Here is a 15788-nt window from a genome sequence, read left to right as displayed (position 1 = left end):
TAAAGCTTTGGTATTGGTTCCCACAAGTAAGGATGACGCCGTGGACCGGACACACCTATGTTGGAGAAAACAGAATTTATGTTTACCTGATAAATTACTTTCTCCAACGGTGTGTCCGGTCCACGGCCCGCCCTGGTTTTTTAATCAGGTCTGATAATTTATTTTCTTTAACTACAGTCACCACGGTATCATATGATTTCTCCTATGCAAATATTCCTCCTTTACGTCGGTCGAATGACTGGGGAAGGCGGAGCCTAGGAGGGATCATGTGACCAGCTTTGCTGGGCTCTTTGCCATTTCCTGTTGGGGAAGAGAATATCCCACAAGTAAGGATGACGCCGTGGACCGGACACACCGTTGGAGAAAGTAATTTATCAGGTAAACATAAATTCTGTTTTTCTCTTTCCCATCCCTACTTGGATGGCACTATATTAACGCTTACCACACGTAATACTAGCCCGTGTTAGGATAGTTTGTTGTTCATAGAGCCGCCAGATACAAGGATGGAAACTCTGTTAAAGAGAATGTTTCAACCTATGGGATATTTGCTTTTACTGACTTGTCGCCGCAGTTGCTGGAACGGCTACCTTTTGATGCGTCTCCTTCGCGAAAATGATCAAGGTGGAGGGTTCCCTCGACATTTTACAGGAAAGAATTACGGCCTTCTGGGTTACTAATTCGTTTATCTGTACTGTTGTTATGCAGATTAATTAGCCTATGGCTAAGACTTCAGGTTTTCTGTTCAGGCCCGTAAGATGCTCTGACAGATATAACTTCTAAGTCTAGTCTCTTTCTTTCTCTTTTAAGGGAAAGAGTAAGGGAAAGAGTTTGTTTGACTATCTCCACGGTTTCAGGGGTCAAGGGTGCCTTCATACCGTAAGATAAGGAGAACAAATCTAAGGGACAAAGTTCATATTTTTGTTCCTTTAGTTCTGATAAAAGCCCAGCATCAGAGGCCTCTGCTAAGCCAGAGCAAACCAAGAGTTCTTGGAAGCCTGCTCAGTCCTGGTATAGATCCAAGCAGAGCAAGAAGCCCGCAGAGAATAAGTCTGCATGAAGGGGCGGCCCCAGTCCTATTTTGGACCGTGTAGGGGGCAGACTGTCGCTTTTTCAGAGGCTTGGTTTAGGAACGTGCAGGATCCTTGGGTCCTGGAGGTCATAGCTCAGGGTTAGAAGAAAGGTTTCAAATCTCATCCACCCAGGGCCAGTTTCATCCTCTCAACCTGTCTTCAAGACTAGAAAAGAGGGAAGCCTTTCTGGAGTGCGTAAGGGATTTGTCCTCCTTTGGAGTCATTGTCCCAGTGCCTATGGCAGAGAGAGGTTTCGGATACTATTCAAACATTTTGGTGGTCCCAAAGGAGGAGGCAACTTTTCATCCAGTTCTGGACCTAATGTGCTTAAATAAATTTCTAAATGTCCCCTCGTCAAGATGGAGACAATGAGGTCCATCCTTCCCTTGATTCAGGAAGGGCAGTTTATGACCACTATAGATCTGAAGAAGGCATTCCTTCACCTTCCAATCTACAGGGAACACTTCTAGTTCCTCAGGTTGCCGTTCCTGGTCCAGCACTTCCAGTTCATTGCACTTCCGTTTGATCCAGCTACTGCACCAAGAATTTTTACGAGGGTTCTATGGGCCCTTCTACCAGTCGCCAGAACCCGGGGTGTGCAGTAGTTCCCTAATATTCTGGTACAAGCACTATTTTTTCGTCTGGTGGAAGATCATTCGGAATCTCTCCTCTGTCTTTTTCAATCCCTCGGAGGAAAGATAAATAGAGAAAGGAGTTCTTATTCCAAGCACCAGGGTAGAATTCCTGGGCACGATAATAGATTCCATAGACATGAGATTATTTCTAACAGACCGAAGAAGTTGCAAGCTAGCTTTAACATGTTTTTCCCTCCAGACCTCCTTAAGGCCATCTGTGGCTCAGTGTATGGAGGTGATTGGTCTCATGGTGTCCAGCATGGACATCGTTCTCTTTGCCAGGTTCCACCTCAGGCCGTTGCGACTGTGCATGCTGAGGCAGTGGAACGGCAATCATTTGGATCTGTCTCCACAGATTTCTCTGGACAACCGGTCGAGAGAATCGCTCTTTTGGTGGCTCTGTCCGGATCACCTGTCCAGAGGGACATCATTTTTAAGACCATCCTGGTTGACTGTGACTACGGACGCAAGTTTGTCAGGATAAGGAGCTGTTTCGGGCGCCAAGAAGGCTCAGGGCTTGTAGACGCAGGAGGAGAGCTCCCTCCCGTTCAACATTCTAGACCTTCGGGCAATATTCAATGCTCTGAAGGCTTGGCCCCTACTGGGTTTGTCCCAATTTATCTGATTCCAATTAGACAATTTAACCTTGGTGGCTTACATCAACCATCAGGGGGGAACGAGAAGCTCCCTAGCAATGAGGGAAGTATCTCAGATTCTGGAGTGGGCAGAGACCCACAACTGTTCGCTGTCAGCTATTCACATTCCGGGTGTGGACATCTGGGAAGCGGGTTTTGTCCACAGACAATCCTTTCATCCGGGGGAATGGTCTGTCCATCCTGTAACGTTTGTGGAGATATGCAACAGGTCGGGAGCGTCCCGTCTCTATACCAAGCTACCCAGATATGGGTCGAGGTCCAGGGATCCTCAAGCGGAGCTAATAGATGTATTAGCAGTGCCTTGGAGGTTCAATCTAATTTCTTTTTTCCATTACCACTCCTTCCTTGAGTGGTGGCTCGAATCATTCAGGGGCAGGCGTCAGCGATCAGATTGCTCCATTGTGGCCGCGAAGGATATGGTTCGCGGATCTAGTGGGGATGTCATCATCTCCTCCTTGGAGGTTAACCTTGTCGCAGGGATCTGCTGGAACAAGGCCCCTTTCTTCATCAAAATCTAGATTCTTTGAGGCTGACTGTGTGGAGATTGAACCCTTAATCTTAGCCAAGAAAGGGTTTTCTGAGAGGGTTATTGATACTCTCATTCAAGCTTTTAAGCTGGTTACTCGTCGCATCTATCATAAGGGGTGGAGGACCTACTTATTCTGGTGTGAAGAGCGTGGTTTGTCCTGGCACAAAGTAAAGGTTGCCAGGATTCTTTCTTTTCTCCAGGAGGGACTGGAGAAGGGCCTCTCAGCTAGTTCCTTGAAGGGACAAATTTCGTCCCTGTCTGTTTTACTGTATTAGAGGCTCGCTGAACTTTCGGATGTACAGTCTTTTGTTAAGGTTCTTACTAGGATCAGGCTGGTGTTTAGATCTAATGCTCCTCCTTGGAGTTTGAATCTTGTTCTTAAAGTTTTGCAACGGGCTCATTTGAGCCAATGCATGAGGTTGACATTAAGTTGTTGTCTTTGAAGGTTCTTTTTCTACTAGCTGTTGCTTCTACGCGCAGAGTCTCTGAGATTGCTGCCTTGCAATACGACCCTCCTTATATGGTGTTCCATGCTGATAAGGCTGTTCTACGAACTGAGTTGGGATTTCTTCCTCAGGTTGTGTTAAATCGCAACATCAATCAATAAATTGTGGTTCCTTCCTTATGTCCTAATCCTTCTTCATCGAAGGAACGTTTACTGCATAATCTGGATGTGGTTCGTGCCTTGAGGTTCTATCTTCAGGCTACGAAGGCATTTAGACAAACTTCTTGTCTGTTTGTTATCTATTCTGGGAAGCGTAGGGTCAAAGGGCCTCTTTGACCTCCTTATCTTTTTGGTTAAGTATCATCCGCTTAGCATATGAGACAGCGGGACTTAAGCTTCCTCAGAGGATTACGGCTCATTCTTTGAGAGCAGTGGCTTCCTCTTGGGCCTTCAAAAATGAGGCCTCTATGGATCAGATTTGTAAGGCGACTACCTGGTCCTCCTTACATACTTTTTCCAAATTTTACAAGTTTGATGGTTTTGTTTCTGCTGAAGCAGCCTTTGGGAGAAAGGTTTTGCAGGCTGTGGTGCCCTCAGATTAGGGGCCGCCTTCTTTTTTACCCTCCAGTTAGCATTCAGTGTCCTCTGTAGCTTGGGTATTGTTTCCCACAAGTAATGAATGCAGCTGTGGACTCTCCCTGTATTAAGAAGGAAAACATAAATTATGACTTACCAGATAATTTCCTTTCCTTCGATACAGGGAGAGTCCACAGCTCCCCCCGTGTTCTCCGATGGGTGGTCCTAAAAATGTTTTGTTTTCTTCTGGCACCTTTTTCTCCCTGATATTTCTCCTACTGTTTCCTTGTTCCCTCAGCAGAATGACTGGGGAATGAAGGAAGTGGGAGAGGTATTTAAGCCTTTGGCTGGGTGTCTTTGCCTCCTCCTGGTGGCCAGGTTCTGTATTCCCACAAGTAATAAATGCAGCTGTGGACTCTCCCTGTATCGAAGGAAAGGAAATTATCTGGTAAGTCATAATTTATGTTTTTGTTGTTTTTTTATTTTTATGGCATGTATCATATATAGTATATGTAACATTATAGTTAAATGTATATATTATTATTATTATTATTATTATTATTATTATTAAAATATGTATCACTTCATTTTAATAGGCCTAGATTTATTTATATTTGTTTATTTATGTTTGTGTGTGTGTGACAATGCCTCCCTTTAGTTTTATTCGGATAGGAAATTCTAAATAGTTTATTACACCATCTTCTCATAATGTGAAGTGACGACTTGTATCTCTTATTTTCTCTTAAAGGGACAGGAAACCCCAACATTTTTGTTCATGATTTAGACAGAGCATACTATTTTAAACAACTTTCCAATTTACTTCTATTATCAGATTTGCTACATTCTCTTGTTATCCTTTGCTGAAGAAACAGCATTCTTTTTTAACGAGGGATACCAAGAGAACAAAGCACATTTGAAAATATAACTGAATTTGAAAGTGTATTACAATGACATGCTCTATCTGAATCATGCAAGTTTAATTTTGACTTTCCTATCACTTTAACTAAGGATAGATGCTAAGATTCTGCACTTAAAGAGACCCAATTTTTTTTTTCTTTCATGATTCAGATAGAGCATTACATTTTAAGCAACTTTCTAATTTACTCCTATTATAAATTTTTCTTTGTTCTCTTGCTATCTTTATTTTAAAAAACGGAAATGTAAATCTTAGAAGCCAGCCCAGTTTGGTTTCAGCACCATGGATAGCTCTTGCTTATTGAAGGCTTACATTTACCCACCAATAAGCAAGCATAACCCAGGTTCTCAACCAAAAATGGGCTGGCTTCTATGCATCACATTCCTGCTTTTTAAATAAAGATAGCAAGATAACAAAGAAAATTGATAATAGGAGTACATTATAAAGTTGCTTAACATTGCATGCTCTATCTGAATCACAAAAGAAAAAATGTGGGTTTAGTGTCCCTTTAAAACACAAAATCTTGCATAATACTTCTACTACAGACTTATAAAGGGAGGCAAACTGTACTGACTGAGGAGCCAGTATGGAGCTGCATGCTGTGAAATGGATTGATTTGCTTCCAATTCTGCGCACATTGGGAGACCTCTTTAATTGTATTGTGTCATTTTGTTTGCAGAATGCTGGAGGAGTAAAGAACACGCTTTGCGGATACCAGACGCTGGATAAAGAGGTACAGTATTGTGTTATCTTACTTCTGTGAAGAAGGTTACTTGGAAGAATCCAAGTCAGGATGTGCTCTGAAACATCTATTTCACAAAGCAGTATAAAATGCACTTGCATGTAAGACACATCATACATATAGAATAAAATGTGTGTGTGTGTGTATATATAATATAAATATACATACATACAGTGTACATATATATATATAATGACTTTGTCATTAGAGAGAGGAAAACATGTATACACTTTTAACCTACCCTAATTTATTAGTGACATTTTGGGGATATATCAAATCCCCTTCAGAGATAACAGGCGGCCGTTACGTGCGAGGAATTTTGAGACCGGAGCCTGTTTTCCACTGAGAGCTTTCTGAATGGCTCGTAAGAGTTCAGCAGGCACTTCTTGCACTTCTCAAGTGCTGTTTAATTTGTTAGTATAATGTCAACTGTTTTGGTCGTAATCTGTTACCAGTGATATTGCACAATTGTGGCGCCTTCTTCTTTGTTGATGTTACAAAATTCAAGCTCCGTGCCTGATCAAGCTTGGGAATAAGCTAGCAGCCACATCTACCTATCTTCAACCACATCACCGTTCTGCTTCTAATCAGACAAGATCGAAGTGCAAAAAATTATTAGATAAACTTGTGGTTAACGAAGGACCTTGCTCTCACCAATATTTGTCAGCTATTTGTTGTATATGACACATTGATGAATATAGAGCTTGTTATTTAATATATGTTATACTGCTCATTTTAGAGTTGATACTTTGGTATCATCACCATTTAACGCTTGATACTTATTTTATTATTGTGTATCACTATCACTCTATTTATTTAGGGAAGCACATCCAGCTTCATGCACAGTTCTTTAAAAGTGAATGTTTTAACTCACAAAACTCCAGTGCACCGTCCCCAAAACAATTCATCTCCCAACAGAAAAGGCTATATCCCAATTGGTGGTCAGAGAGGAAATGTTTGAAGTAGCAGCCATACTAGATTGTGAGTTTGGATTACAATCTAGAATCATCCAAATGCTCTTTATAAATTCTGTGACATACTCTGACATTGCTGTATAAAGCTATACTTGATGTTGTACCATATTATGAGCCAGAAACATTCTGGCTATTTCCAGTGTGGCATATTATCTTTCTGATAGCCTTGCAGCATGCAAGGGCTGATTAGATAATTGGTACACACTTCTACCAAGGTCATCTCAATTTGTTATGCAGATTTTATGGAATGACGGTGAATTTGTTTGCACGTATGAGATCCATTAGCAAAGAAAAATCACCATTGATGAGTTAACAATATTGCCATATTCAGATTTAAGTCCATATCATTTGACTTTTTTTTTTGCCTGTCAATGAGTGTTGGAAACAGCTATTATTCGGATGATTTTTAATCATGAAAACACCCTCTCCCCCCTGTGCATAACTGCCAATCATTACTCCACCGACAGGGGAAGTTACGCAATCATCTTTCACTCACATATTGTCTAATTGATATTAAGCCACCTGGGAGGCTCTCCACAGGTTTAGAGAATAGTTATGGTAATTTATTCCACTCACATCATGGTGATTAAATCAATTTAGCTGTTAGAAACAGGTTCATAAATTGCACTTCACAACTAAGATTGATAGAAGAGTAGTCACGTTGAGCACACTTTTATTACACATGCAATACATGGTGCATATTATGTATTTATAGTACATTGAAATATACTTAGCTTATGATGGGCAGAATGGCTACAAAAGCTGCTTCCGTAATAAATGTAGCAAGTACTTAAACATCTGAAGAGCGTGAAGCATTGCTAATAAGTTAATTCTCTCCGCTGATTGTATCATACATTCTTGCTCCCGACAGAGGAAAAAGTACAGCATATTAAAATCTAAAGCACAGACAGGAAAAGGCATTATGTAGGTCTACTGTTAAATCTTTATTTTTTGTGAATGATTCCACTGTGGTTAAGGTGACATCTTTTTTTTTTTTTTTTAAATTAGGACCTAAAATTACCATTACCACGATAGTTTTCATTCAAGAATTTGTATAAAAAAAACAAGACTACTCTGACAAAATATACAATATTTCTTAACAAAAATGAACCATTTACATTGCTAAAAGTAAATATTATTGTGAAAATAAAACATTTTTTACAATATTTGGTATGACCACCCCAAAGATTTCTCTCAATGCTGGTGCAGATTTTTGATCATCAAGCCCATAGTGTGTGTAATGTACCTAGAGCACTGGAAGCCAAGTGTATGTGTCTATTAAAATAAAGCTTTGCCTACTTAAAGGGACTTGAAACCCAAATTTCCTTCCTAAGATAGGGAGAGTCCACGGCTTCATTCCTTACTGTTGGGAAATACAACACCTGGCCACCAGGAGGAGGCAAAGACACCCCAGCCAAAGGCTTAAATATCCCTCCCACTTCCTCATTACCCCAGTCATTCTTTGCCTTTTGTCACGTTAGGAAGTGGAAGAGAAGTGGCAGAAGATTCGGAGAGTCCTGAAATAGGGTATCTGCCCTTCGAGATAGGACTGGAGTTTTAAGTAGTCATGTCAACCTCTCAGTGAGAGTATTGATGAAAGTCAAATCTCATCCACCAAGGGGCAGATTCCTTCTCTCGAATATGTCTACCAGACCAGAAAAGAGGGATGCCTTTCTAGGGTGCGTTCGGAATCTATCCTCCTTAGAAGATGTTGTCCCAGTGCCTATCAAAGAAAGCGGTTTGGGGTTTTATTCATACCTTTTCGCGGTCCCAAAGGAGGGAACTTTCCGCCCAATTCTGGACCTAAAGTGCTTAAACAAATTTCTCAATGTCCCTTCCTTCAAGATGGAGACGATAAGGTCCATCCTTCCTTTCATTCAGGAAGGCCAGTTTATGACCACTATAGATTTGAAGGACGCTTACCTTCATGTTCCAATCCCCAGGGAACACTTTCAGTTCCTGAGGTTTGCATTCCTGGACCAGCACTTTGTTGATTGCCCTTCTATTTGGCCTAGCTACTGCTCCAAGAATCTTTACGAAGGTTCTGGGGGCTCTTCTAGCCATTGCCAGAACTCAGGGTACTGCAGTAGCCCCATCCTTTTCGTCTTGCGGAAGAATTCTCGGAGTCCCTTCACAGTCTTCTTCGATCACATGGATGGAAGATAAACTTGGAAAATAGTTCTCTTATCCCAAGTACCAGGGTGGAATTCCTGGGTACTATAATAGACTCCATATCCATGAGGATATTTCTAACAGACCAGAGACGTTGCTAGCTAACTTAGGCATGTCTTGCCCTCCGGACCTCCTTGAGTCCCTCTGTGTCTCAGTGTATGGAGGTGATTGGTCTCATGGTGTTCTGCATGGACATCATTCCTTTTGCCAGGTTCCATCTCAGACCTTTACAACTGTGCCTACTAAGACAGCGGAATAGCGATCATTCAGATCTGTCTCAACAGATTGCATTAGACAGCTGGTCAGATTATTTTAGGCTGACTGCATGGAGATTAAACGCTTAGTCTTTGCCAAGAGAGGTTTCTCTGAGAGTGTCATTGATACTCTTATTCAAGCTCGTAAACCAGTTACTCAGCGTATCTACCACAAGGTGTGGAGGACATACTTTTCTTTCATGTAATTAGCAAGAGTCCATGAGCTAGTGACTTATGGGATATACATTCCTACCAGGAGGGGCAAAGTTTCCCAAACCTCAAAATGCCTATAAATACACCCCTCACCACACCCACAATTGAGTTTTACAAACTTTGCCTCCCATGGAGGTGGTGAAGTAAGTTTGTGCTAGATTCTACGTTGATATGCGCTTCACAGCAGCCTGAAGCCCGGTTTTCCTCTCAGAGTGCAGTGAATGTCAGAGGGATGTGAAGAGAGTATTGCCTATTTGAATACAATGATCTTCCTCTAGGGAATCTATTTCATAGGTTCTCTGTTATCGGTCGTAGAGATTTCTTCTCCTACCTCCCTTTTCAGATCGACGATATACTCTTATATACCAATACCTCTACTGATTCTCGTTTCAGTACTGGTTTGGCTATCTACTATATGTAGATGAGTGTCCTGGGGTAAGTAAGTCTTATTTTTTGTGACACTCTAAGCTATGGTTGGGCACTTTATATGTAAAGTTCTAAATATATGTGTTTAAACTTATATTTGCCATGATTCAGGATAATCAGTATTCCTTCATTCAGACTGTCAGTTTCATTATTTGGGATAATGCATATGAATAAATATTTTTTTCTTACCTTGAAAATTTTCAATTGACTATTTTTCCCTGCGGGCTGTTAGGCTCGCAGGGGCAGAAAATGCTTCAATTTATTGCGTCATTCTTGGCGCGAACTTTTTTGGTGCAAAATTTTGTCATTTCCGGCGCCTGAGTTGACGTCGGAAGTTGTTCGTAGTTACGCATGTGTATGAGACTTTTTTTTTTTTTGCGCCAAAAAATGTGGGCGTCGGTTTTGGCGCCAATAATGTGGGCGTCATACTTGGCGCCAAAAATGTGGGCGTCTTTTTTGTTCCATTTTTTTCTCACATTATTTAAGTCTCACTTTTTTGTTGCTTCTGGTTGCTAGAGGCTTGTTATTTTGCATTTTTTCCCATTCCTGAAACTGTCATTTAAGGAATTTGATCATTTTGCTTTATATGTTATTTTTTCTATTACATATTGCAAGATGTCACAACCTGACCCTGGATCAAAATCTACTACTGGAAAGACGCTGCCTGATGCTGGTTCTACCAAAGTTAAGTGCATTTGTTGTAAACTTGTGGTAACTGTTCCTCAGACTGTAGTTTGTGTTAGTTGCCATGATAAACTTTCCAATGCAGATAGTGTCTCCATTAGTAATATTCCTTTACCTGTTGTTCCTTCAACATCTAATGTTCAGGATGTTCCTGTTAATGTAAAAGAATTTGTTTCTAATTCTATTAGGAAGGCTCTGTCTGTTATTCCTCCTTCCAGTAAACGTAAAAGGTCTTTTAAAACTTCTCATATTTCGGATGAATTTTTAAGTGACCGCCATCATTCTGACTTATCTGTTTCTGATGAGGATCTATCTGGTTCAGAAGATTCTGCCTCAGATATCGATACTGATAAATCTTCATATTTGTTTAAGATGGAGTTTATTCGTTCTTTACTTTGATTGCATTAGATATGGAGGAGTCTAGTCCTCTTGATACTAAATCTGCTAAGCGTTTAAATTCAGTTTTTAAACCTCATGTAGTTATTCCAGAAGTTTTTCCAGTCCCTGATGCTATTTCAGAAGTGATTTCTAGGGAATGGAATAGTCTGGGTACTTCATTTACTCCTTCTCCAAGGTTTAAGAAATTGTACCCTGTGCCATCTGATAGATTAGAGTTTTGGGACAAAATCCCCAAAGTTGATGGGGCTATCTCTACTCTTGCTAAACGTACTACTATTCCTACGGCAGATAGTACTTCCTTTAAGGATCCTATAGATAGGAAGCTTGAATCCTTTCTAAGGAGAGCTTATTTATGTTCAGGTAATCTTCTTAGACCTGCTATTTCTTTGGCTGATGTTGCTGCAGCTTCCACTTTCTGGTTGGAGGCTTTACCGCAACAAGTATCAGACCATAATGCTTATAGCATTGTTAAACTTCTTCAACATGCTAATAACTTTGTTTGTGATGCCATTTTTGATATCATTAGAATTGATGTCAGGTATATGTCTTTAGCTATTTTAGCTAGAAGAGCTCTATGGCTTAAAACTTGGAATGCAGATATGACTTCTAAGTCAACATTGCTTTCTCTCTCTTTCCAAGGTAATAAATTATTTGGTTCTCAGTTGGATTCAATAATTTCAACTGTTACTGGGGGGAAGGGAGCCTTTTTGCCTCAGGACGAAAAATCTAAAGGTAAATATAGGGCTGCTAATCGTTTTCGTTCCTTTCATCAGAATAAGGAGCAGAAGCCTGACCCTTCCTCTAAAGGAACGGTTTCCGTTTGGAAACCTTCTCCAGTCTGGAATAAATCCAAGCCTTTTAGAAAGTCAAAACCAGCTCCCAAATCCGCATGAAGGTGCGGCCCTCATTCCAGCACAGCTGGTAGGGGGCAGGTTACGATTTTTCAAAGATGTTTGGATCAATTCGATTCACAATCTTTGGATTCAGAACATTGTTTCACAAGGGTACAGAATAGGTTTCAAGGTAAGGCCGCCTGTGAGAAGATTTTTTCTCTCACGCATTACAGTAAATCCAGTGAAGGCTCAGGCGTTTCTGAAATGTGTTTCAGACCTAGAGTAAGCTGGGGTAATTATGCCCGTTCCAGTTCTGGAACGGGGTCTGGGGTTTTACTCAAATCTATTCATTGTACCAAAGAAGGAGAATTCCTTCAGACCAGTTCTGGATCTAAAAATATTGAATCGTTATGTAACGATACCAACATTCAAAATGGTGACTATAAGGACTATTCTGCCTTTTGTTCAGCAAGGGCATTATATGTCTACAATAGACTTACAGGATGCATATCTTCATATTCCGATTCATCCAGATCACTATCAGTTTCTGAGATTCTCTTTTCTAGACAAGTATTACCAGTTTGTTGCTCTTCCATTTGGCCTAGCAACAGCTCCAAAGATCTTTTCGAAGGTTCTCGGTGCCCTTCTCTCTGTAATCAGAGAACAGGGTATTGTGGTATTTCCGTATTTGGACGATATCTTGGTACTTGCTCAGTCTTTACATTCTGCAGAATCTCATACGAATCAATTTGTGTTGTTTCTTCAAAGACATGGTTGGAGGATCAATTTACCAAAGAGTTCCTTGATTCCTCAGACAAAGGTAACCTTTTTGGGTTTCCAAATAGATTCAGTGCCCATGACTTTGTCTCTAACGGAAAAGAGACGCCTGTAATTGGTTTAAGCTTGTCAAAACCTTCAGTCTCAATTGTTCCCTTCGGTAGCATTGTGCATGGAAATTCTAGGTCTCATGACTGCTGCATCGGACGCGATCCCTTTTGCTCGTTTTCACATGAGACCTCTCCAGCTTTGTATGCTGAACCAGTGGTGCAGGGATTATACAAAGATATCACAATTAATATCCTTAAATCCCAATGTTCGATCTTCTCTAACTTGGTGGATGAATCACCATCGTTTAATTCAAGGGGCCTCTTTTGTTCGTCCAACCTGGACTGTGATCTCAACAGATGTGAGTCTTTCAGGTTGGGGAGCTGTATGGGGATCTCTGACAGCGCAGGGGGTTTAGGAATCTCAGGAGGCGAGATTACCAATCAACATTTTGGAACTCCGTGCGATTTTCAGAGCTCTTCAGTTCTGGCCTCTTCTGAAGAGAGAATCGTTTATTTGTTTTCAGACAGACAATGTCACAACCGTGGCGTATGTCAATCATCAAGGTGGGACTCACAGTCCTCAAGCTATGAAAGAAGTATCTCGGATACTTGTATGGGCGGAATCCAGCTCCTGTCTAATTTCTGCGGTTCACATCCCAGGTGTAGACAATTGGGAAGCGGATTATATCAGTCGCCAGACGTTACATCCGGGTGAATGGTCTCTTCACCCAGAGGTATTTCTTCAGATTGTTCAAATCTGGGGACTTCCAGAAATAGATCTGATGGCCTCTCATCTAAACAAGAAACTTCCCAGGTATCTGTCCAGATCCAGGGATCCTCAGGCGGAAGCAGTGGACGCGTTGTCGCTTCCTTGGAATTATCATCCTGCCTATATCTTTCCGCCTCTAGTTCTTCTTCCAAAAGTGATTTCCAAAATTCTAATGGAACGTTCGTTTGTACTGCTGGTGGCTCCAGCATGGCCTCACAGGTTTTGGTATGCGGATCTCATTCGGATGGCCAGTTGCCAACCTTGGACACTTCCGTTAAGACCAGACCTTCTATCTCAAGGTCCATTTTTCCATCAGGATCTCAAATCATTAAATTTGAAGGTATGGAAATTGAATGCTTGATTCTTAGTCATAGAGGTTTCTCTGACTCAGTAATTAATACTATGTTACAGGCTCGTAAATCTGTGTCTAAGAAGATTTATTATCGAGTCTGGAAGACTTACATTTCTTGGTGTTCTCATAAATTCTCCTGGCATTCTTTTAGAATTCCTGGAATTTTGCAGTTTCTTCAGGATGGTTTGGATAAAGGTTTGTCTGCAAGTTCCTTGAAAGGACAAATCTCTGCTCTTTCTGTTCTTTTTCACAGAAAGATTGCTAATCTTCCTGATATTCATTGTTTTGTACAGGCTTTGGTTCGTATCAAACCTGTCATTAAGTCAATCTCTCCTCCTTGGAGTCTTAATTTGGTTCTGAGGGCTTTACAGGCTCCTCCGTTTGAACCTATGCATTCTCTGGATATTAAATTACTTTCTTGGAAAGTTTTGTTCCCTTTGGCCATCTCTTCTGCTAGAAGAGTTTCTGAGTTATCTGCTCTTTCTTGTGAATCTCCTTTTCTGATTTTCATCAGGATAAGGCGGTGTTGCGGACTTCATTTCAACTTTTACCTAAGGTTGTGAATTCTAACAACATTAGTAGAGAAATTGTTGTCCCTTCATTGTGTCCTAATCCTAAGAATTCTCTGGAGAGATCTTTACATTCTTTGGATGTAGTAAGAGCTTTGAAATATTATGTTGAAGCTACTAAAGATTTTAGAAAGACTTCTAGTCTATTTGTTATCTTTTCTGGTTCCAGGAAAGGTCAGAAAGCTTCTGCCATTTCTTTGGCGTCTTGGTTAAAGTCTTTGATTCATCATGCTTATGCGGAGTCGGGTAAGTCCCGGCCTCAAAGGATTACGGCTCATTCTACTAGGTCAGTTTCTACTTCCTGGGCTTTTAGGAATGAAGCTTCTGTTGATCAGTTTTGCAAAGCAGCAACTTGGTCTTCTTTGCATACTTTTACTAAATTCTACCATTTTGATGTTTTCTCTTCTTCTGAAGCAGTTTTTGGTAGAAAAGTACTTCAGGCAGCTGTTTCAGTTTGATTCTTCTGCTTATAATTTCAGTTATTTTCATTATTAAGATTAAAACTTTTGATTTGGGTTGTGGATAATTTTTTCAGCGGAATTGGCTGTCTTTATTTTATCCCTCCCTCTCTAGTGACTTGCGTGGAAGTTCCACATCTTGGGTATCTGCTATCCCATACGTCACTAGCTCATGGACTCTTGCTAATTACATGAAAGAAAACATAATTTATGTAAGAACTTACCTGATAAATTCATTTCTTTCATATTAGCAAGAGTCCATGACACCCACCCTTTTTGTGGTGGTTATGATTTTTTTGTATAAAGCACAATTATTCCAATTCCTTATTTTTGATGCTTTCGCTCCTTTCTTATCACCCCACTTCTTGGCTATTCATTAAACTGAATTGTGGGTGTGGTCAGGGGTGTATTTATAGGCATTTTGTGGTTTGGGAAACTTTGTCCCTCCTGGTAGGAATGTATATCCCATACGTCACTAGCTCATGGACTCTTGTTAATATGAAAGAAAGTAAGTTCCTACATAAATTATGTTTTTCTGGTATGAAGAGCGTTGTTTTTCCTGGCACAGAATTAAAGTTGCCAGGATCTTATCTTTAGGATGGGCTGGAGAAGGGCCTTTCTGCTAGTTCCCTGAGGGGACAGATTTCGGCCCTGTCGGTTTTAGTGCACAAGAAACTGGCTGAGCTTCCAGACATGCAGTCTTTTGTTAAGGCTATGATTAGGACCAGACCTGTGTCCTCCTTGGAGCCTAAATCTTGTTCTTCTGGTTTTGCAACAGGTTCCGTTTGAGCCTCTGCATTCCTTTGACATTAAATTGTTATCTTGGAAGGTTCTCTTTTTATTGGCTATTGCCTCTGCGCGCAGAGTTTATGAGATCTCTGCTTTGCAATGTGAGCCCCCTTATCTAATTTTTCATGCAGATAAGGCAGTTTTACGTACTAAATTAGGTTTTCTTCCTAAGGTTGAGTCATATCGCAACATCAATCAGGAGATTGTGGTTCTTTCCTTGTGTCCTAATCCTTCTTCATTGAAGGAAGGCTTACTTCACAATTTGAATGTGGTTCGCACCTTGAAGTTCTATCTTCAGGCAAATAAGAAGTTTAGACAATTTTGTGTTTCATGTCCCTTTAAATTTGAATTTAATATTTTTATAGTACAAACTTCCAATTAAGAGGAGCAGTGAGTGTAGATATACATTGTATTGCCTGTCAGTGTGTTAAGAGGAGCTGTGTGTGTAGATATACATTGTATTGCCTGTCAGTGTGTTAAGAGGAGCTGTGAGTGTAGAT

The 15788-nt window shown here is 40.7% G+C and overlaps 1 protein-coding gene across 1 annotated transcript in view; it reads left to right on the top strand.

The window, feature by feature from the left end:
- LOC128664561 (tetraspanin-15-like) overlaps positions 1–15788 on the top strand; it is a 473765-nt gene that overhangs the window by 446856 nt on the left and 11121 nt on the right. The window contains exon 6 of the mRNA XM_053719379.1: positions 5507–5560. Within this exon, the coding sequence (XP_053575354.1) occupies positions 5507–5560 (54 nt within the window). The remainder of the gene's footprint in view (positions 1–5506; positions 5561–15788) is intronic.

Source organism: Bombina bombina, chromosome 6 (assembly GCF_027579735.1).
Source record: "Bombina bombina isolate aBomBom1 chromosome 6, aBomBom1.pri, whole genome shotgun sequence".
In the NCBI taxonomy this organism is placed as follows: Eukaryota; Metazoa; Chordata; class Amphibia; order Anura; family Bombinatoridae; genus Bombina; species Bombina bombina.
The sequence above is the reverse complement of the archived record's forward strand: the minus strand, read 5'-3'. Positions and strand labels throughout refer to the sequence as shown.